We start from the raw sequence: 24,147 nt of genomic DNA on the forward strand, positions 1-24,147 counted from the left end.
GCACTAAAGGTCTGGTGGGTGTCTCCACCTTGCCTACCCTCCAAGGTGTCTCACATGTGAGATTGATTCCCATCTTGGTGAACAAAACTTGGGCATCTGCCATTAGAGTATCTCCTACTGACAAGCCTCTTACCAACACGTTTGGAGCTTTGCTGGTCCTCCTTTTCTCTTCCTCGAGAGCCTCAAAAATGAATTCTTTCTTAGGGGCTGTTTAACCACTGCTGTCTATTCAAGCATCTCCTCTTTCCCTTTAGTAATCTGTTGTGTAATTTGTGCATGTTTGCCATTTATCGTCCTGCATGGCAGCCATGGCAGCCATCTCTCTCTTGAGGGTTGCATTTTCTGCTCTAAGTTCTTGCATGGCTTTGTAGCCCCCTTCTGAGGTCACCCGTGTGTCTCTCATTTGCTGTAGTTCAGTCCCTAATGCATGTACCTTGTCTTGGAGGTTGGTTCTCTCGGTTTCCCACCCTTGTTTCTCTTTTTCCCACTCTTCACGCTTTGCCTTTTCTTTCCTTCATACCTCCTGTATTTTTCCTCCTTGTTTCTTGAATTCATTGAGTGTCTTGTCTACATGAGCCTTCTCAGCCATTAGAGCCACATTGGTGGCCTCCAAACTGTCGGTCCTTTCAATTAATGCGAGGCATATTTTGTTGAGGGGAGGGAGAGAGAGAGAGAGAGAGAGAGAGAGAGAGATTATTTAAGTCTTTGGAAGACCAAAGGGTGAGGTAAAAGAAACCTGCTATAATGGGCGGCCGTGGAGCCTCTAAATGGCCATCATACAAACAAAATCCATAATCATAACCATACCGATTCATAGAGAGAGACCACTGAGCTCATGGCAAAGATGGGAGACTGGTGACACTGTGGCGGTCATCTGGAAGCTAGCAGATATGTCAAACCTACAACACGTGAGGCTGTTGTGGTGGCATAAAATCTGTGATGGAGCGTTGACGGCCATCGGCTCATGTAGTCTACTGTGGTCTCCTAGGTCTCCTAGTCTGTTCTGTGTCTCTTCTCAGTGGCGAGTCTGACGTGTCTCTTGCTCTAGTCCTTGTACCTCTGGTTATCCTCGGCTGCCAATGCCAGCGCCAACCATGGTAGCCTTGCTCCGAACTCAGCCCAAGACTACCTGATGTGGGAGGGAAGGCTTACTGTAAATCAACCGTGAAAGCATGAGGACTTGAAGCCTCTCAACTCAGTTCCAATCTATCTCTAATAGGTCTAAGGGCTGCTGTACATACTTGCTGGGCGAACCAAAGAGTCAAAGAAACGAGTCTTGGTCTAGGGGTCCTGGAAGTGAGGGTGAAAGCATTGTTGCTCGAGTAGGTGTCATGACAAGAGAAATGATTATTTAGTCAATTAATAGTCATTAGAACATTATTATTGTTAGGTGCCAATTTGATGGTGTAGTATATCTTTGTATTTATGATCGATCAAGCGATGTAAATGGTACCACGAAACTATGTAACATTGGCCAATGATTATTAATAAAGATGGGCACACACGTGTCTAGGTCCTAGGGGCAATAGGAAAGGGAAGTGTGCATTAGAGTGCATTGAATGGTAGGTGCAAGGGTGATAGGCTAAGGGCAGGGCTAAATGGGAAGATGGAACTTAAGTGATCTCAAGGGACATTCATGAAGGGGTACTCCTCTTCATTGTGATCGTTCGTAGCTTTTTGTCTACCACATTGCATTCATCTACCATCTCGCTCCCACCTTGAGGCTTGCATGTAGGTTGAAAAGAGAAACAAATACTCCGACGACGGCACTCTTCCTCCATTGGAGGGTCAATTGGCATTCAAATTCTGCATGCATTGCACACATTTGTATTCTTGAAGAGCTTGGAACTTCACATTTGGTATCAAACATAGCTACCAGGGAACGCCGTTCCGCCTTCCTGGAACGTGGGAACGCCGTTCCCTGAAGGCATACTACACAGGAACGTCCCGGAACGTCCATGATCTCATTCCCAGATGAGGGAACTCCATGGGAACGTTCCCAAATGGCGTTCCGGCGTTCCCAAACCGCGTTCCGGTTCTGGTAGGTCACAGGAGTGGTAAAAGTCACTTAATTGCTGTTTTTGTCCATGATTTTTGCTGTAGTTTGCCGTAGTTTGCTACTCCTACTTGCTCCAACCACTCAGCCCCTTCTCTCACCCACTCAGCCCCCTTGCAAGCCCCCATTTTATTTGAATATTTTGGTATATTTCCATGTGATTTGATGACGTGTCATATGATGTGGCGTTCCCGTTCCCGTTCCCCCATCCCCTCTTCCCGATACGTTCCCATTCCGACCCCCCATGTTCCCGAAACGTTCCCGTTCCTTGGTAACTATGGTATCAAAGCCGTGACAATCCATGACTGGAACGAGAAGAGGAAGTGAAGAAGTAAGCAGACAAGGAGGCGAACAAGCAGGCAGACCAATGCACGGAGGGAGTGCTGTATATGCAGGTAGTGTACGGACAGAGCGCTGTATGGACAGGTAGTGCATGGAAGAGATAGCTGTACGGGCATGCAGTCCACGGAAGGGAATTGCATGGGTAGGTAGCGCGTGGGAGGGAGGCTCACGTGTGACGGAAAGACAGCAGCGAACAATGAACTAGGAAAGCTCTCCCGTCACAAAGAATGAGACCAGCCTCAACAACGTAAAGGATGGCAGGATCCACTTAATTACAGCATATACAGTAATTTGACAAATAATTAAGCACCTCAGATTAAATCACAAGGGAGCTAGAGCGCTCCTACTCAGATACAAGGACACCGATTGGCCCCAAACGTTGGCGCCCCTTGCGGTATTTATTTAACATTCATTTGAAGCCAAGCGGCTGATTACAAAGGTCTCTGGGAAGCTACACCACAGGCAAACCAACGCCCGTAGACTCCCCGTTCAGCCCACCCCGTAATTCCCTGCTCAACTCCAAACGGTGAAATGGCATCCAATTACTAGACAACCCTCTGTCCTCAGCCAACCAAAGCATGCAACAGAGACCCCAAAATCTGTGCCACACCTGCAATTGCACAACCAAGTGCCCAACCAGCCAGACACGGTTGACAACTGCAAGACAAGCCCTCAACATCCAAACTCTAGTGCAATCAATCAACGCAACACTTCCAAACAGGTTGCTTCAATCTATAGCCTCTCTGGCCACTGTCCAACAGCATAAATCAACCTTTCTTCGCGACGAGGAAAGAAACCCAAAAGCAATAACTAGCCAGCAACCAATCAGGGAACGGCAAAAGCAGGCAAAAAGCAAGCCTTCTTCTACCCATTATCCACAGAAGATAGGTCATTGAGGCTGGAAAACCCTAGATCTTGCAGAGAAAAGCTGATTTTGCCTTGGCACAGCCCCAAAAGCAGCTTAGAAGAGAATGCCCATGCCTGAAAAGTTACCAAAATCAGTAGCAACACCCAGAAAGCTCGAGAAATCACGTTGAAATCTCCTACAGAGCTCGGAAAGCCTGAAAAAGCAAATTGCAATCTTCTACAGCAGCTTGGACAGCCTGGAAACACCTAGAACAGCCCTAGAATAGGTCGCAGCCACCTGGCACAGCTCGGCGGAAGACTTGGAGATGAAATCGCAATCTGAAGAAGACACCATGGTGGCTGAAATCGCAACTTGCAACAGGCTCCTGGATCAGATGCGATTTTCCTCTAGCAGGCCTTGGATGCACGGGAATTGGCCTTGGATGATGGCGATTTTCCCTAGTAGGCTCTGGAAGCTCTTGGCAGATGGTGATTTGGCTTTGGCAGAACCTAGCAGGCTCTGGCAGCTCCCTACTGATGATCTGGCTCCTCTGGAACTGACTTTGGCCTTCTGCCTCCAAAAACAGGGCTCTTTGCTCTTTTTGGAGTTCTGTGCTGAAATTAGCAATTGTAAATTGCACCAGTCTTTTGGCACCCCTGTTGCACACTTTGGCCCTAGGAATTAATTGCCTAGTAATTGGGCGCACATTCACAATTTCCAAGGGCCCACTAGGGAATTTTAATTCCCCAAGTCTTGCCCCAATGCCGGACCCTCGCGCAAGGCAGTCACACGCAAATTACGGGAGTCGCAAATCAAAAGTCCCATAATTTCACGTCCTCGTGACAAAGAAAGCGAAATTTTGACTGCCTTAAAAACAACTTTGGATTGCTGTGTTCTCTTTGCAAGGCTTGAATTCAGAGGGTTTGGAATAATGGCTTTCTCTGGAAATTTTTAAGAAAAAGTGATATATTCCATTCAAAACGAATCATACAATAGGTGGGAGAGAAAGTACTCTATCCCTAGCCTCAACAATGTGGCAAAAAAGCCATGGTGGTGGTCTAAAATGCCACGACATCCCAAAAGGTGTCAAATGAAAAAATAATGAGCAGTCCCATGTCCTCATGAAGGATAAAAGTCTCCCACGAGCTGCCAAAGAGGTGCCTGTACACCGCTCCCACTGACTCCTGAGAGTGAAGATAATCTCCGCCCAAATGGAAGCGAGAGTGTCAGCCTCCGTGCATAAATGGCCCCCAAGGACAAAAGAACATCGCGAACACCATATCTGCCATAGGGTAATGCTGGAAATCACCTCCCAGGCTGACCCTGGAGGTGAAGTAGGCATGGAATCCTGAGTTGGTACATGTACCAAAAGTAAATCCTGCGGCTCCATGATGCTGACCTCTGTGGGACCCCGTCTCTGGCGACGCTGCACGAAGAAACCCTGGTCTCCTGGCTCTGACTCAAAGAGAGCAAAGGCTCCAGATCCTCTCCCCCAAAGGGCAGCACCCCATGTCATCAGAAAGGACTCAGATGTAACATGTGAGAACAACCTGAAGATACCTGTCCATACCACTCTAGAGTTGGGGCAGCTCCATAAACAATGCTTACTAGATTCCTTTGCAAGGTGACAACGCATACACAAGGAGGGTCTACCCATCTGCTGAAGCCAAGTACCCACAGGTATACCCCTATGTATAGTGAGCCAAAGAAAGTAGGAGACTTTCTTGGCTCTACTGATGCCCCAAAGGTGAGTTCAGTAGCTCAGCAAGAGCTCTGCAGTAAGTCCCTATGCGTGCCAATGTTGTGAGGCAGATGGTAGGTGATGAGAGTCTCTCTGCTGAAGCCTGTAACCTGCCCTCGTCGAGTACTGAAAAAAGGAAAGAGGACGAACGCCTGCCACCGGAGCAGGCCACGCCCACTCACCTGGGTCCCAGTCGAGCTCCTCAAGAGGTTGACCCGGAAAAATCCAAAGTCTCCATCTAGGATCCTTTGCAATGGTCAACTTGGAAGGATCTGTGGCCCATTCCTTACCCAGGCAACCAATGACCGTGACTCTCTGCCAAAAGAGCTCCTGTCGATCCAGGGGCTGAGTGGGATACAATCTGTGAGAGGAGTCCGTCTCAAAATAAGTAAATGGTGCCGGTCCTAAACGAACTCCAATGCATAGCGCAGCCTCACTAAAACAACCTGACCAAGTAGAGATGGGATGAACATAGGCTGGATCTGTAAGTATATCCCTCCACTCCTGAGAAATAGCTCTCATGATCAGTAATCTGGTGGCAGCAATCTGTCCAAGTGGCCCGTGTCTATCTCTGATCACCTCCTCTAACATCTCCACACCTCCCCTGAACCAATCTCCGACTGTCACAACCCCCTGAGCATGCCATATGGCCAAGGGAGTTCTAAGTTCTGTACCAGGGGAAGATCCCTGATACCGAACCAGGGGGTTATGGTAAAGTGGCTGTCGGGCAATTTACTCTCTGGAGGAGGGAACTGCTCTGATGAGGTGCTGTCGAAAATGATCCCATATCTGAATAAGCCTTTTCACAAGTGGTGAGGAAGGTTGAGAATGCTGGTCCGTCAGGAAGATCCAACTGACTCTACTTGCCCATCGGCCTGTTGCTCTGGGGGTGCACTGGTGAATCCCATGTAGTAGGAACTGCTTCCACGGCTGATCTCCTGGAGTCAAACCTCTAACAAGAAGTTTGACTAAAAGGGCTCTGCTCTGCATCTGCTCTCTGGAAATTTTGCTCTTTGGACAAGGAACGGGTGTTCTAATGGGGTGACTCCCTTGTGCGAATGTGACCTTAAAACCCTTAAACAGTGAAACCCCCCCCCCCTCGGGTGGCCCCTAGTTCTCCCGAATAGGAAGCCGGATCTGAACGAGGTTCTAAGGGGGTGATCCACCCGTCAATTCCTCCCTATAATGGTGTGTAGAGCTCCGATTCAATCGAAACAAGCAGGCCAAAGTGAGTGTACCACTTGACAGCATAAGAACAAGAAAGAAAGCCCAAAAGAGAAGGAAGGAGAGCTTATTTCAAGCGGTTTTTGACACAAGCGGCGAGTCGGATAAGTACCACCAACTCTATAACACCTGACTTGCTGTAAAATAAACCCCTATTCTGGAATTACAGCAAGTCATTTCTTCTCTTAGTAAAAGGAAAGATTGGAAGGGGAGGGGAGATACAACAACGAACTTGTCCGTTTTCCTCCATTACTCGAAGGAGAGAGAGAAAGAGGACCTTCACCTCCTCTTGAAGAGGATAGATTAGGTGAGAGTTACAGACATCTTGAGTGTGATAACCCACGAATAGAATTACCTTCGTCTTTCCTTTAAGAACTCTTGAAATGGATTCTCCTTTGGTAATGAAAGAAGAAACGAGCTCACCCAAGACCAAGGCGAAGAGTTTACGCCTTCAACTCAAAATCCCGTACATATGGATTATAATCCAAGTGCAAGAGGAAGAGAGGAGACTCCCGTTGACAAGCTGATTTTTCAGCTTAGCAATATGATTGAAGAGTCGATTATGACAAGATTAGGTACTAAGAGGGCTCTGAACTTTGTGGTTGGAACTTGGATCTCTTCAAAGAGGTACTCAAATCTTCATCCCCGAGGGAGAATCAAATTTCCCAAATATGATGAGTGTGTGTGATGTGTTGTACTAGGAGATCTAGTAGTGGTTCATGTGTGAGTGCCACGTGTCACCTTGGGAGTTATCCCATATGCACTTGGTACACGAGTGAGTGTGCCTAGTCTATAAAAGACTTGTACTTCACTTGTCACAATATATACTTGATGAATGAATCAAAGCCTTTCATGATGTCTTCATTTGAGTGTCATTTTCTCTCACCTTAGCCTATCTTTCTTAGCAGGAGGCAGAGTCGATGGACAGGATTTCCAGTATTATTTTGGTTCTCAGACTCCGTGACACCTGGACTTGTATCTTTGCATTGGCATATTGTACTCATCCCCCCATTTTGCACCCAGGGGCGGTTTCCTTGCATCTAGTTTACTTTGTATTTAGGCTCAGATTTGACATTATGTACTTTCACTTGCATTGTATTGCGTAGCACTTAGATGATATTCGACGATGCCTCTTCTTTGTGGCACGTTGATTTTGTGCTATCTTGTATGCAGAGTTCTTGATGTCCCATGGGCCCATTTTGGCCTTTAGTGGACAATAATACACTTTCTTTCTTTCTTTCTTTCTCTGTCTCTGTCTCTCATACACACACACACATAAAAAACCGGTATTTGATTCCAAGAGTGGATGATTTGTTGGATATGCTTAAAGGTGCTAAATGTTTTAGTAAATTGGATTTGAAATCTGGTTATCGACTTCAGATGAAAGCTGGAGATGAACATAAGCCTGCTTTCTGCACTCTCACCAGACATTTTGAGTTTTTGGTCATGCCTTTTGGCCTAACTAATGCTCCAGCCACTGTTAGTACACTGATAAGACGGGTTTTGCGACTTATCAGTCTTCTTTGATGACATTCTAGTTTTCAACGAGACTGAGGAAGAGCATAAGGATCACTCTAAGGTGATGGAGCTCTTAAGGAAGGATCGGACAAGCTTGATGGCACAAATTACCCCATGTGGGCATACATGATGGGGCTTGTATTAGTTGCCAAGAATTTGTGGAACATTGTTTCAGGCACTGAGGTTGTAATGCAGCTTTTGGCCCTATAGCTCTTGCCTCTGGTACCTTAAGTACTCCTTCAGGCTCATCTAGTGATGGGTCTAATGCTACTTTTGGAGTAGCTGCCTCTTCTACTATAGGGTACAGAAGAGCTGATTCCGTGGGATGGTCATGATGCCAAAGCACATGCCTTGATTGCTCTTTCAGTTGAAAGGGTTATTATCCCTCATATCCAGTCTTGCAAGACAACAAAGCAAGCGTGGGGTTAGCTTGCGTCGTTATATCAGGTGCGGAATGAGGCACGGGTTGCCTATCTTCCCAAGCAGTTGAAGGACTTGAAGCTTGAAGAGGGTGGTAACATGGATGCCTATCTTACCAGTGTGAAGGATTTGAAAGAGCAGTTGGCTAACATTGATGGAGTGGTGCCTGATTGTCAGCTTGTTTCTAATACCCTTGATGGGTTGGCTAACTCTTATCAGGGCTTTGCTACTACATTGAGGTTGTTGCAGGTGGCAATGCCAACCATTATTCCTTTGACGAGCTGGTTGCCCTCTTACTTCAGGAGGAACAAAGCCGTGCAAACCGCAATGCTTCTATGGCTAGTGATCAAGCCTTTGCTTCCCGGAATAAAAACAAAGGCAAAGGTAAGGTTTCAGCTGGTAAATCCCCTCATTCACATGCTGGTCACTGCCATGATGCCTCTTCTTCAAGGGATAAAAAGAAGAAGAAGAGATGCAACTATTGCAGGATACTTGGTAAACGGAAAGTTGATGGCTCAGTGGACCATTACAAAGCGTGTCTTGTTGCCAAGGGCTATGCTCAACAGCAAGGCATTGACGTTGAGGAGACTTTTGCCCCCACTTCCAGGATCGCTACTATCTGCATTGTTATTGCCTTAGCTGCCCACTTTCATTGGGAGGTACTTCAGCTTGATATCTAGATAGCTTTCCTTCATGGGCATTTGTAGAAAGAAGTCTATGTTTCCCAACCTGCTGGCTTTGAGGTTGAAGGTTCTGAAAGCAAGGTATGCCGCTTAAAGAAACCCTGTATGGATTGAAGCAGGCACCCTGGGCTTGGTATTCCAGGATACATGCTCATTTGCTTACACTGGGCTTTCAGAACAGTCCTATTGAGGCTCCCTTTATGTTCGCAAGAGTGGGACAGATTTGCTGATTTGAGTGCTCTATGTGGATGACATGCTTGTGATTGGGACACATGTTGAGCAAATTGGAGCTTTTAATCTTGACTTGCAGACGTCATTTGCTATGTTTGATCTTGGTCTTTTGCATTACGATCTGGGCATTCAATTTGCTAGTAGTGAGGGGGGCATTTTGATGTCACAATCCAAGTATATTGGACAGCTTTTGCAGCGTTTTCAGTTTGAGGATTGCAAGCCAGTATCCACACCATTAGGGCTTGGTTTTCACTTCTCTTTTGAGGATGGTAGCGGTGCATGTGATGTCACTCTCTGTCAGTAGGCAGTTGGTTGTTTAATTTATTCATGCCCTTCGAGACCTGATCTTCAGTATGCTGTCTCATAGTTGAGCAGATACATGCATAGTCCCTCTACACACCATTGGCAAGACGTGAAGCGTGTCTTCAGGTATCTCAAAGGTACTCAGCATTTGGGCCTTCTTTCTGAGGCTGATTCTTGACTTGTTATGCATGGATTCACTGATAGTGATTGGGGTGGCTGTTCGGACATCCGTGTGTCACATTAGTGGCAACTGTTTCATGCTTGGTACTTCATGCATCTCTTGGTTAAGCTAGAAGCAGACAATAGTTGCTACTTCTAGCTGTGAAGTTGAGTACAGAGCAGCTTTTACAGCTACAGTGGAGTGTGTTTGGCTCCGGAAGATCGTTATGCATGTCAAACTGCTCCTACCGTCATCTTCACTAATAGTCAGAGTGCTTTGGCTGTTGCACGGAATCCAGTTTTCCATGCTTGGACAAAGCATATTGAGGTTCACTATCACTATGTGAGAGAGAGATTATCAACAGTTGATATTCAGTTGTCTTATGTTCCCACTTAAGACAACTTGGGAGATCTTTTTACGAAGGCTCTACCTCGACCTAAGTTTGAAGCTTTTCGGCAAGCTTTAAACCTAGTACCTTTTGTGACTTGATCTGTTGTACGCTGTACCATCATAGTTTGATCCCTTTAGGATGAATTCGCATAACCATGACATTAGATATTCAGGTATCGTGAGCCATGTCCAGGATACTTCAGCCCATACTATGGAGGAGGGTTTGTTGGCCATTGGATGGGCTACCTATAGGTGCCACTCATTCCTTGGTATTTGCCTTGTAGGCCTAGTTAGAGACAGTTAGGTCAGTTGGTACAGCTAGTACATGTACCATTTAGGACAGTTAGGACACTTAGTCCAGCTAGGGTTTTTAGCCCTAGGGCTTTGTTATGTTGGCTCTCTCTTGAGCCTCCATTCATTGTGTAGCATTTTCATTACAGCAAATACTCTTTTTGAGCTTGAGCTTCCATCTGTTTGCTTCCTGTGTGCATTTGTTCCTTCATTACTAAGAATATCGGAACCAAACTGAAGTTCACTACAGCCTTCCATCCTAAAGGAGATGGACAAAGTGCAAATGCCAATCAAACCATAACTATTTTACTTTGAGCTTACGTCTATGACCAACCTAGAAGGTGGCTAGAATTCTTACCCGTGCTAGAGTTTGCTTATAATAACACTATACATGCTTTCACCAAGAAAGCCCCATTCGAAACAATGTATGGGCAATCTTTACCCACTCCAATAACACACTTGGGGGAGCGAAATTCTGCTGCTGACTTGTTTGCCAAGGATATGTCACATGTTATTGAGCAGGTAATCAAGAAGGCCTAGGTTGAACAGTCCAAGGCAGCCAATAAGAAAAAAAACTAAGTTTATTACAAGGAGGATGATTGGGTTTTACTGAAGATTGATAAAAGAAGAATCAAGTCAGTGAGAGGAAGTAAAAAACATGTTAGCACCAAAGTTTAATGGTTCATTTCATATTTCAGCAGCCTTATATCTAGAAGAAGGATCTCGAGCATATGAGTTGAAATTACCAGCCCATTGGCGTATGAAGGATATCTTTCATGTGGGCAATGAAGAGATACCATGGCAATACTTTTGCTTTTTTGGATATTCAGCATCAAGAGGAGCCTGAATTTGAAGATGGGATTGAAGTTCTTACTCCAGAACAGATTGTGTACCATCAAGGGAAGAGTACCCGTGGTAAGAAGAGAGGTTTAAAAACCAGCCAGCTAGTGATGCACAATGGATGGAAGAAGAGTTCTTTATAAACTTTCCCCAGATATTAGCACATTATAAAGAGGCGATGCAAATGAAATCATATAGTCCTCACAAGCAGTTGTAGCTTGAATAAAGACAATGTGCACTAATTTTTTATCAGCCTTCTCTTTTGGTGCTAGCCTTTGTCACAGCTGAGCTTGCCCTTCACCTATGGACAAAGACCTTTGTATAAATGAGTATGTGTGGGTGTGTGGATTTGAATGTGTGAGAGCATATGCTTATACTACGATCTACACCCACTGTTGGGTGTTGATGACGTCAGTGGGGATGTCATAGTAGCTAGTCCTTGCTATGCGTGATGGAGTTTATGGTTTTCAATCTTATGAGTGACTATCATGAAATTGAAACTGCACTATGTGTTGTATTTTTTGAGCATGAGTTTGGGCATGTTCCTGGATTCATCTAGATATATAGATGCAATTGCAGAAGTAAAAGGAGAAAGTGCACGCAAGAGAAAAAGGCAAGAGATAATCTAGAAGAGGACTTCTGCTCATTCAAGCAGGAGGGAGTGTTATGACAAGAGAAATGATTATTTGGTTAATTGATAGTCATTAGAACATTATTATGGATAGTCAATTTGATGGTGCGGTATATGTTTGTATTTATGATTGATCAAGCGGTGTAAATAGTACTGCGAAACTATGTATCATTGGCCAATGATTATTAATAAAGATTTGCACACACATGTCTAGGTCCTAGGGGCAATAGGAAAGGGAATCGTGCATTAGAGTGCATTAATGGTAGGTGCAAGGGTCATAGGATAAGGGTAGGTCTAAATGGGAAGACGGAACTTGAGCTGATCTCAAGGGACATTCATGAAGGGGTACTCCCCTTCATTGTGATCGTTCGTAGCATCCTCTCTACCACATTGCATTCATATGACATCTCTCTCCCACCTTGCATGTAGGTCGAAAAGAGAAACAAGTACTCTGACGAGGGCGCTCTTCCCCCATTGGAGGGCCAATTGGCATTCAAATTCTGCATGCATTGCACACATTTGCATTCTTAAAGAGCTTGGAACTTCACAGTTGGCATATCTTCTGCTGAGTCAACCCCTAAGTATGTGTAGGATGCAACCACCTCCATTGGTAGCCCATTCAAAGTGAAGTTTAAAGTCTTCAAATGACCGAAGGATCGAGAGGATGGGAGCTGTGGTGATCTTATGTATCCAGTCTGAAGAACCAAGTCTTCAATAGGCTCCTCCCTCTGAATATATTATCGTCCTCTGAAGACCAAAAATCGGCCTATGGGACCTGAAACAATACAAAACCTTACATACATAAAGACTCCTCCCTCAAAGGGGAGGGTAATAAGAGAAACTACCTTTATGTCTAGGTGAGTTTCTGTGCTTGAAAAGCTTAGATACAAATGTTCCTAAAGCTGAGGGTGACGCCTTATGTAGCAAATCAGCCAGTCTGTTATGTCCCTCAAGAAGAGAGCTGAACTTTTTCCTAATGTGTGCATAGTAAGGGCATATCATTACCATGTGTTCTTCAGTTTCTGGCATACCCTGGTCACATAATTGGCATATTCTGCTCTCTCTTGGCATGTCTTTCCATCCTCCTATTTCAATTTGCAGCTGGTGTGATCGGGTGCGAAGTGAAGCCAAAGCCCTCCGCTTATGCATTGCCATAGGTGTGCAAATGTACTTCTGCGTGGCTGACTCAATGTACTTCTGCGTGGCTGACTCCTCTGCCGTATAAGTGGGCCAATATTGGGGGTTGATAAATGTGCAGTAGTACTCGAACTTATCTCTATTTTTAGCTATTTGCCATTTCCTGTGTAGTGCATTCAGCAGGTCACAATGAAAAGCATCTTCATCTACCTCCTCTGGTGAGTAGTTCAAGTACTCCTCCACCTCCCACTTCCTGAACCAATTTCTCAGATCTAGTGCCCATCCAGATGCCAAAATCTTGCTCTTGTTTGTCTTTTGGGGCTTTTGACTTTCTCTCTTTGGCAGCCTTTCAGCATCCATGCCTTTGACCTTTGTAATGTATCTGAGTACCTTCTTTAAAGCATGTAACTCTATGGGTAAGCATCCTGTCTCTAGAAGTAGCAGAGAGTAGGGTGTAGTAGCCTTGATGCCAAGGTGTCTCCTAATAAAAGATTTCTGCATTTTTTCCAAATCATTCCATTTCGAGGATGATATACTCCCACCGCACACCTCTACTCCATAGAGCATTGTCTGTATCACATATGCTCCAAAAATCATGTTTGGTACATGCCATCTTCTTGTATTGCTATTACTGCAGTCATTTTCAAATTGGTAATACTTTCCCCATCCTGCATCAAGTCTCCGTTGCACACAGCTGCTCCATTTATTATTGGCTGGAATTTCAATGCCTAGGTATTTGAATGAGTGCATTGTATCAACTGGTTGACCCATGTATGAGATTGAGGGGGGGTTGCTTGGCTGTATAGTTTTGACTGTCATGAGTTTAGTTTTGGTAACATTAACAGCCAGCCCACTTTCCGAACAGAATAGGCCGAGTATATCCATCATTTGTTGCATCTTGCTCTCACTATCAGTGAAAACAACCACATCATCTGCATAAAGAAGCAATCAAATTCCAAAACCTGCTAGGTTAAGACTGGACAATTCTCTTTTACATGCTTCTTTGTGCACCAATTCCTCAAGTCTATCAATGCACAAACCAAACAAGGTGGGTGAGAGCGGGCATCCTTGTTTGACCCCCATATTACTGTAGAATTCTTGTGACATCCCATCCTTACATTTCAACTGGCATTTTACTTTCTCATAAAGTCTAAAGACAGCGAACCTTATCTCCTTGGGCACTTCTATGCATTGCATTCTCTCCCATAGCACATCTCTGGGCACTGTATCAAATGCCTTTTTAAAGTCAATAAAACAACAAAAGAGTGGCTTCCCCTTGAGGCGGCTTTCCTCCATCAAAACTCGGAGGGTGACTAGGTGATCCACCGTAGAGTGTTTGGGCCTGAAACCCGCTTGTCCCACTGCCCTCTTCTTTTCCTTTTCTGCCCAAATACTCAACTTTGCCTCTACTATTGTACTATATAGCTTGGCTAGAGTGGAACATATCATAATGGTTCTATAGTTTGATAATTGATCGTGGTCACCCCTTCTAAAATGGTTTGATCCAGTTCTCTTGCCATTCTATCGGGAAGCCATATACCAATGCTTGGTTTAATGCCATTAGTATGTGCCTTTGCGTGTGCTCGTTGGTCCACTTAATAATTCTGCCGTGAGATGTAGAGTGTCTGCCGCCTTCCCGTTTGCCATTTTCTTCAGGGCATCTTGTACATCCTCCAATGAGAAAAAGCCTTGAGTGTTGCCAAAGAGAGACATGCTCACCATGGGCCGAGCCTTAGGATGGGTGTAGAGCTGTTGAGCATACTCAAACATCTCTTTTTCTGTAAAATCTCCCATGATGTCATTTGGCTTTTGTTTAACTCCTCTCCATGCCCTTCTAGGTTGCTTGACAAAGTCAATTGCATCTGTCCATTCCTTTTTCTCAATATACAAATGCCTCTTTTTGCGTATGAGAGCATGTAACTGTTTCTCAGCTGCTCTTCTCTCATCTCCCATTGGAATCCCCTTCAGTGCATTCCTAGCTGCCTTGCACTCAGCATCAAACCAGTCATTACAGGGTAGCCCTTTCTTACGCTGTTTACTGTTCTTTTTGTACCCCAAAACTGACTTGGCTGTGGTGAGAATAGCATTCTTCAGTTCTGCTCACCCAAAATTCTGTTTTCCCAGCAGGCATGCCTCTAAACTTTCAGCATACTCCATCTTTTTCGCCTCATTTATTCTATATCCACACTCAGCTGCTATATGCTGCTCAAAAATTGCTGTGGCCAACAATATATTAAGCTCTACATAGAGTGGTTTGTGATCTGAGTCAGGAGACTTCGGGCCAAGTGAGAAATTGTGGACAAGATTACAAGCTTCCACATGAATCAATGCATAGTCAATTACACTAGCCCCCCCGCTGGCAGGGAAACAAGTAGGGGGATTGGATTTTGGGAAAAGGGCTGTCCCATTTACCACCAACATGTGCATCCCATTAATCAAGTGCTCCAATGCTGTGCCATGTGCGTTCACCACTTTATCCTCCGAGCATCTACACCAACCGGGGTCAATGTCTATCTCTTGGTCCTTTATATATTCTTGTGAGTCTCCTATGCGTGCATTTAAGTCACCAATAAGCATAACATTTCCTTGTTTGCTGAACATGGCAATATCTAAGCATAGGTCTCCAAATGGTTGGGATGGATCAACCTCATGTCTCTGGTAGAAGGGGGATTCTCTATGAGGGATGTAGCATCCTGCAATATACAATGGCAGATGGCTTGCTTTTACCATGATCCATATGAAGCGTTTGTGGATGTCATCTTTGACTATGGAGATCCTGTCATGTAAATGGTCTTTGTATATGCATGCTACCCCTCCTTGCCCTCGTATACCTACTTGCTTTTGCCAGATGGAGTGCACCAAATAACCATCGATTTTAGGAATCCTGCGTATATCCCTTTCCCAAGTCTCTGCAAGAAAAATAATGTCTGCATCATGTAGCACTTCGTTCAATCCAGCCCCTTTATACCAAGGAAAGCCTCTACAATTCCAAAACATGATCTTCAGCTTCTTCTGGTGGGTCTCATAGGCGTCGTGTTCCTATAAAGCCTGTTCGTGAGAGAGAGAGAGAGAGAGAGAGAGAGAGAGAGAGGGGGGGGGGGATAGGAGAGGGATTGAGAGAGAGAGAGAGAGAGAGGGGGGGGGGGGATAGGAGAGGGATTTTGTTTGAAAATCTGCATTTAATAAGGAATGCTCAGTTAGGGCTAGTTGGTAAGGTTATGCTTTTCCTTTCTTGTCAGACATTATTTGATTGATTGAGCATGCTGCTGCTTTTTTTCCCTCTTTTTTGTGTGGTGAACAGATAAACTCAATGTCACCAAAAGCTCTAGCATCAGCTGTGGGTGACATTGACTTACTGATAAGCTTGTCAGATAAACTTGGAGGTTCTGCACCTGGATTTCACTCAAGGGCTGCTGTTGGTGAGGACCTAGCACAGGTGGCCAAATGTAGATTACAAGCTAGAGCCCTTAGCTCACAAGAAGGAAGCGCTATGAGCAGGAAAATCAAAAGACGAATTGATTCCATGGCTCTGAGTGTGGTTTCCTCTAATGGAAGCTTAGCAAACAGCTTGCAGAGATTGAATGGCTCAGACTTGTTAGAGATTGAGTCCACAGCAACTTCAAGTATCAAACGTACCAGGATGGAGGTACGGTCTGTGAGCTTTTAAGCTGTAGATTGTGTACAAAGTGTCTCAGTTAAGTAAGGGCATCAAAGTCGCCGCTTATTTATATGTAATTGGTGCTTGAAACAGAGGATTTTATGGGATGTAGCTGTTTGAATGCTACTTTCTGAATCTGGAACAGCCTATTAACAGGATCTTTTAAATGATTTGTGTTTGTTTTCTTTTCTGGGGTTTGTGCATTGGGGAGGATATGCATTAAAAAAAGAATCCTGGGTCTATATATATTTTGTTTTGTTTCCTTTTTTTCTTTCTTGGACACACTTTTGTCTTCACCAGGTGGCAGGCACCTGAATGTTGAGGTTTACGACTGAATGCTGGAATGCGAAGACAAACGAGGAGGATAACACCAGCCAGAAAAGGGGGGGGCTAACGACAGAGGAAAGGAGAGCGAAGGGTAGGAGGGGCAGAGGGATGGAGAGGAAATTCCAGATCCAAAGATGGATATGGTAGAACAGGTCATGGGGCTGTATTTAGAATGGGAACAGAAGCGTGCAATTTCCATTTAAGGAGGGAAGAAAAGCAGGAATGGAGGAGTTGAAGCAAAGGGTAAATTGAAACAGCACGTCTGCAAAGTAGATGGAAGCTGGGCTGGGGCAGAATCGGAAACCGATGGTGATCTTGTGAAGAGAAACAGAGAGGTCTGTGCAGGTTGCTGGAGGAAGGTCTGCAGACAACTAAGGAGGAGGAAGAAAGGGTAAATAAGCAATGGGGTAGGTAGTCTGCCTGGTAGTTTCGGGTATAGTTGGCTCTAAAACCTTCCTCATTTTTGTGCCTTCCCTTTGATTACATAATACAATTCCTATACATGGACAGCTATTCGCTAGACTGAGAATGTGCAACATGACCTTGCGATGTTTATCTCACTACATGAATCTAGTGTGGCCTTCCTTCAAAACAACTAGGCAGAATATATTTGAAGCCTAAGATGTGGAACTCAGATATTTAATCTGAGATATTTTTTTGCTAAGAAAAGCGGTTTTTCTACCGGAAGTAGATACTACAAGCAAATCTACCTAGGTTACACATTCTCAACATTGCAGGGCCAAAGAAACCTCATGAAAGAAAGAAAGAAAGAAGAAAGAAAGAAAGAAAGTCTATTAACGTCCACTGGAGACCAAAAGGTCTATGGGACAGCAAGAAACCCTCTAGTACATTTGCTTTAGGGAGGGCACATGGCAGCTCCCAAGGAGTGCAAAAAGCAACCCCAATTATTTAGAGCACCTACATGATATTCTGGAAGAGTAAACAGCCATACATCAGATTAAGACTGAGAGTCTTTTGGTTTTGATTTAAACTCTTTGATTAGTGCTACGCTTTCACGGTAAACTGCCCATTTTCCATTCTTTCTGGCAGCCCTGACTTTAGCTAATTCAGTTGCCTTAATCTTGAGTTGAGTTTGTGTAAGCTCCTTTGCTATCCATACTTTGGTGCCCTTCAGCTTGTAAGATTGTCGAAGAAGCTTGATCCACATATCTTTTGACTTTAGTGTAAGGATTGCATGACCTCTATAGTGCAAAATAGAAGCTGGCCTGGAGTTGTCATCATCCTGCTCATCATCATTCACCCATTCAATGTTGGGTAAGCTCGATTTGATCTTTGTCAATATTTTACTATATGTGTCCTCCTCTTTGTACCAATCTTCTGGGAGCCCCCTATTCTAATCTTCAGCGCATTATCACATCTAGCTTAGTGTTCTTTAATCTCTGCTTGGATATCAGACTTACTTGCTTTGTTGTCCACTTCCACAATCACTTCCTTCTTAGTAGTTTGTACTTCAGTGTGAACAAGATCTTCGACTGTAGAGACTAGCTGCGGGGTAGGGAGGGAATCCTTACAAGATTTTACAGCCTCATCAATTACTGCCTGCTTACCAGGCCCTTCTAGGATGTGAAGTTGGGCCTTTACTTCTGCCAGCTCCAATCGTAGCTCTCTCACTGCCTGCTGCAGATAAAAAATCTGATCTTGTTGCCCAAAGATGGGTCGTTTTGAGCCTTCTTGTTGGTAATTCCGTGCATATGGAGAGGGTGTCATGGCGGCAACTGTAGAGTACCGAGTCCTGATGGATGTTGAAGGAGTTGAGGGGGTTGAGGGGGACTTGGAGGAGAGGGTAGGCCAATCCATAGTTGGTTGTATGATGAACCCCCTGGCTTAACCTAACCCTCGGTTTGGGTTGGGGGTTTAGCCCAACTCGGGGTTAGGGAGGACTAGGACTAGACTAGGTACAGACGGGAGGTATGGACAGATGGAGAGGTGTTGACGGGTAATTCCGTGCATATGGAGAGGGTGTCATGGCGGCAACTGTAGAGTACCGAGTCCTGATGGATGTTGAACGAGTCGAGGGGGTTGAGGGGGACTTGGAGGAGAGGGTAGGCCAGTCCATAGTTGGCTGTATGATGAACCCCCTGGCTTAACCCTTGGGCTGGGTTGGGGGTTTAGCCCAACTCGGGGTTAGGGAGGACTAGGACTAGACTAGGTACGGACGGGAGGTATGGACAGATGGAGAGGTGTTGACGGGGGGAGGTACGGAGGTAGTACGGATGACAAAGGACGGAGGTTGTGGTACGGATGTACGGATGAGAGAGTAAATCATTCCTTGGCTGTGTAAGTTTCCTACATATAGGCCATAACAATCCAAGGGAAGTATACAAAGCAAAGGTAACAAAGATACAGCTCCGACCTTTGGAGAAGAAAGATTTTCCTGGTGGCAAAGAATTCTCGTGAGAATTCTGAGCTGTCCTCGAGTCTCCTTGGCAGCAACCCAGCTTTCCTGCGAGATAATGAATGATGCCCAATCGAACGACATATAAAACTTTTTGTTTAGTGTTTTGCTCTTTTTCTAGCCCTTCGGCTGGTTTCAAGGTTTGTATCTTGTTTTTTGGTTTTAAACATCTGTTCAATTTCCTCCATGATGTATCCCTTACACGTTTATACAGCCTCTTCCCTTTTTGTAGCCTTGTTTGAAACAAAACTTCTGTCAAAATTTTTAATATTTTTTATCTCATCAAGTTCATGTTCATAAGAATTTGTTAATTGGCACTCCTTCAATGTACCAAGCATAAACCCTATGCCATCTCATTTTCCTTCTCTTTTAAACCTTCTTATGACCCTACCTTAAGTTTGTGTAGTTATTTTACCTGCTATGTATTAAGCCTCTTTTGTAAGATTCTTAGTCGTAAATTTGACCTTTGAGGTGGTCTGTTTGCTTTTATCATTCTTGCTTTCTCTTGTGCATATTTGAGTTCGATGATAGTGCTTCCAAGAGAGCGAGATCTCTGCAATAGACCCATAGAGTCTACCTTGCAAAAGGTGGTCAATATACAACGATGGCTAAGGGTCTCTCTTATTACATACATGATAAGACAAACCCTTCATGCACAATTTTACAAAAATACCATATTTTGTGCGTGCAGACACCAGCATTTTTTTTAGAGCAATGCAAATGGCAGAAGTACATCATGCATAGCATGGAAAAAAAACCCTGACTTGGCAAACTTCCCTCTCATCAAGGTTGAGGCTGAAAATGTCACTCAACCTTTGGTGGAATCTGATAAAAGAGGGGAGCCACTCCACTTAGTTCTCCTCGCATAGGCGGCCCGGGAAGATCCCTGCATGCTCAACCAAATGGCCATCAAAGTGTGTACAATGCCTGTCCAAATACTAGCTAATGCATGAGAAGGGTGGACCTGGGAGCCATCAAGAGCCTTTGTGCATCTGGATCTCCCAAATATGCCACGCTGAAATGCTCACTAAAATCTCTAAAAAGTATTCACAGGGGCACGTTGTAAGGAGAATGAGGAACATCATCTAGAGAGCAGGACTCAACTTAGCAGTGTTGAACTGAAAGACAGTCATGCTTCTCATAAAGGATTTGAGGCCCGAAAGAGAGACCGGGCTCTTATAGCACTTGATATAGAGAGTCTACTAGATCATGATAAATCTTGGCAGCTAGAGAGCATCATGCATGAAGTTTCCCATGGTTTAGCAAGATGATGGACAACTTTCACAACAAGAATTTCCTTCTAGAACAGACATCCTCTGTATTTTTGAGATGAAATATCATTGGGAAGACTGTTGTGGCTGGGTGGACATCTTGCTAATTTATTGAGTAAGTGTTGAAGACGCTAGAGCGTATTTCGGGGCCTAACAAGGGCTCCTAGAGGGGACTTTATTAGTCTATCATCTCACTTTTTGTACCCCCACTCCCTAATATACTTCAAGCTCCCTTGCTTTCTCTCTCCAGCTTGAGACGGTTAGGAATGCAAAAAAGGAGGGGAAATATTAACACATCAAAATTGGAAAAGCAATTTGACTTTGATTTATGCATATTTTTGCAGGAGGCAGGCTGTCCAGATTGATCGATGAATATGTATACATCAAAAGTAACAATACATGTGGTTGGAGATAGCAACAAGTGAGGGGAATATCCGATTGGTAGTATGCTATTGTACTCCTTCCCAATCTCCGATATACAAACACATGAACAGCATATCACGAGGTACCACTTAACGCATGTGGGAGAAGATATAGCTGCATACTCTAAAGATGCGTGAATAGGACCAAGGCAGGGCATAATAACAGTGGAAGGCAAAGACCTAGTGTGGATGGAATAATTGGAAGAAGATGGTGAGGAAAGAAGGGGTCATCCGAAGATAGAGGAGATCTCCCACATGGGAAAACACCTACTCACTCTATGCGGGTCTTTCCGTCATACTGAAATTCTTCAACATCGATGCCTCTCCCTCAGGGTCGAAGGGATGAGACCTGCTGAAGAAAATCAGAAACACATGACACCCCCCCCCCCCATATCTGAAGATGGACTATAAAGAGGCTTGTGTTTACGAGGAAATTAGAGACAGCAATCTCTCAATGCTAGATGCCTTGCACCTGCCAGGACGTAGACACATGCCTGCCCACAAGGCAAGGGGAGGAGCTTAGGCATGCCTTGCAATCACTAGTATAACCAAGAGTGCAAAACAGCAAATAAAGCATGGAAAACAACAAACAAGGAGGGGAAAGAGGCCAAAGCAAGAGATTACAGGTTCATAGGAAAAAGAAGGCATTGGACACAATACCACACAAAAAACTGTGGGAAAGACTGGAAAAGTTGCAAGTTCCAAAAGACACGCCTAGCCTATATGAGACAATGCTAGCCGAGTTGGCACAACCACTTAGCTGGTGGCCCCTACCAGGGGAAGGTAATCATAACTGGTGACATAGGGGTTAAGCAAGGCTGCTTTCTCACACCAACTCTGTTCGAATTATTCATCTATGAATTGGAAGAATGGATGAGAGCCTAGAGTGGAGGGGAAGTCCAGATTGCGGGCTATGTCCTACTCTTGCTTATCTATGCGGATGATGCGGTTCTCTTTGCAAAGGACAAAATGGACATGCAAGCGTATTTAGAATCTAGATGCATTGAAAAAATTCTGCAAAGACTCAGGAATGCAAGTCAACATTGCCAAAACAAGTCATGGCAATCGGTTGGATGCAATGTGACAATGCAACAAAGGAGGTGATGGGGCATTTGTTCTTCCTAAGAAAGAAAACGAGAATAAGCAACATTCTTTTGTCACTAAATTAAGATGAGGAAAAAACAGCGGGTTTCTTATACGTAAGACACTTAAGACGATTTAGAAACCTACATGTCTTTAAGGTGCACTTAAGATGCTTTTCTATTTTTTTCTTTTTCCTTCTAAAGAAATTGTGGTAGTTTTGGCAGAAATATTAAAGATTAAATGTGTTTGCTTGCTTTTTTAAATCCCTATTTTTTAATCTCCTTGTGTCCGTAGTCACTCTTCATATGTGGCTTGAGACTTTCATCTTAGTTATCATCTTGATATTTGTTTTATGATATCAAACTTCAATCATGATTCCTATGACAATTTCTCTCTCATAGATTCTCAGATTTTGGTATTTCGCAGTAGCCACTTGCCTTGCAGACAGGCTAGCCCTCTTGTTATTCGGATTGTGGAATTTCAATTCTGAGTTGTCTTGCAAGCTCTTGCCTAGAGGCTATTGTCTCTACAATCTTAAATATTAAATCTTGAATTCTAGAATATCAATCTCTAAGGTAGTGGCCATGTAATAAGGATTAGGGGCTTTATGACTACCCTAGTGTATTCATTCATTGTGTATTGTTGAGTTCTTAACAAAGCTTGCTTCACCTTGTGTTCTTCTCAACCCTTGTTCCATTTGTGTATCAGAGCAGGCTGCTTCCTGCTTCCCAGCACCTTCTGGTGCTTGCCCAAGCCTTGTGGATTGATTTCATCGCAAAGAATCCACTTGTGGTTATGAAAACTGCTGTAGAACAGCTCGTTTTTGCTGGCAGCTGCCTCCTATGTTCACCACTTTTTGAAGAGGTTCCGCTGCTGTTTTCTGCTACCAATTTTTGGAAAGGTTTCTTTTGATTTTGACCTGTTTTGGACCAGCTGCACCTCCTACTGTTTCAGAATTGGGCACCACCTTATGTGCACTTCTCCAAGCTGGGTGACCTCTTTGGTAATTTGAACCATTTCTGCTGTCGGTGGTCTGGTGTTTTTTCCACCTGCACTCTTTCCAAGCTGGTTGCCCCTATTGGAGGTCATTTGAGCTGTTCTAGACCTGGGCGACCTTTTTTTTGTCAACAATTTTGCTGCAGCAGCTGTTTCTGATCAGGTCGATTCAGCTTGAGACTTTTGGCCTCATTCCCGAGCTGATTTTTGGTGCTTTCTTGCTGGTCAACCTTGCTAGGGCCTGCTTTGGAGCAGTTTTGAGCTGCTGCAATAGCAGTTGCTGTTGTTTTGGTACTGTTTCAGCAGCTACTGCTGGTGCAGAGCTAAAACAATCATTTTCAGACCTGTTTTGAAGCTTTGCAGAGAACTCACTGCTGGTTTTGTGGCTGTTCTACTCTTTCTCAACTCGCTGCAGCAGAATTCATCATTTTTGGGGGAGTATTGGTCCTGTTCCAGCCCTCATAGAGGTTGGAAAATCTCTGTCTTTGATCAGGCTGAGCATTTGTTGTTTTGCATCAGATAAGTTTGGGACAATCAAGTTTTGTTGTGCAGTTTTGACAGTTTGAGACAAATTTCTGAGGTGCATCCTCAAGCCAAGAGGACTTGTGTGAGCAACTTCTGAACATCGATAGAGTCATACGAGATACACAGCTTGTCTCTAATATACTGAACTCCCTACTGGAGTCTTATCTTTCATTTCATACGTCGTTCAATTTGTCCATGAGCCGGAATCCCAACCCTCTCAAGTGGTGGGACTTTTTGCAGACTAAATAGAACATTTCAGTCAGTATGCACGGTCGAAAGCAAGATTTTGTTGCAAAAGATAAGTGAAAAGCAAATATCAGCCCAAACGTGATGCAAGACCAACTGTTGGTAAGGACAGAAAGGATTCTGAAAAGCCTAAGAGGAAAGGCAAATGCCGCTACTGTAAAAATCCAAGGGCACTTCAGTTCTGAGTGCCAAAAGAGGATTGCAAAAGAGGAGAAGAAACAGTCTGGTATGGCAGTTACAGGCTCTTTGGTCACAAATGCAGAAAAGGATGATGCCTCAATAAATTTTGTAGAGCATGATTGGGCCTTCTTCACATGCAGTTATGATGCCTCTATGGATTTTTGCACATTCAGTGTTAACAAAATTGTAGATATGTGGTATTTTGAAAG

At 44.3% G+C, this 24,147-nt stretch overlaps 1 protein-coding gene across 3 annotated transcripts in view; it reads left to right on the forward strand.

Annotated features, from left to right (window-relative positions):
• Positions 1 to 24,147, forward strand: part of LOC147882226 (mediator of RNA polymerase II transcription subunit 15a-like) — a 114,506-nt gene that overhangs the window by 50,012 nt on the left and 40,347 nt on the right. For all 3 annotated transcript variants that reach the window (XM_087401794.1, XM_087401795.1, XM_087401796.1), the window contains exon 8: positions 16,116 to 16,460. In XM_087401794.1, the coding sequence (XP_087257920.1) occupies positions 16,116 to 16,460 (345 nt within the window). The remainder of the gene's footprint in view (positions 1 to 16,115; positions 16,461 to 24,147) is intronic.

The sequence above is a fragment of the Dipteris shenzhenensis genome, chromosome 30 (genome assembly GCF_047967505.1).
Source record: "Dipteris shenzhenensis isolate YYH24624 ecotype China chromosome 30, Dip_SZ_1.0, whole genome shotgun sequence".
NCBI classification, from domain to species: Eukaryota; Viridiplantae; Streptophyta; class Polypodiopsida; order Gleicheniales; family Dipteridaceae; genus Dipteris; species Dipteris shenzhenensis.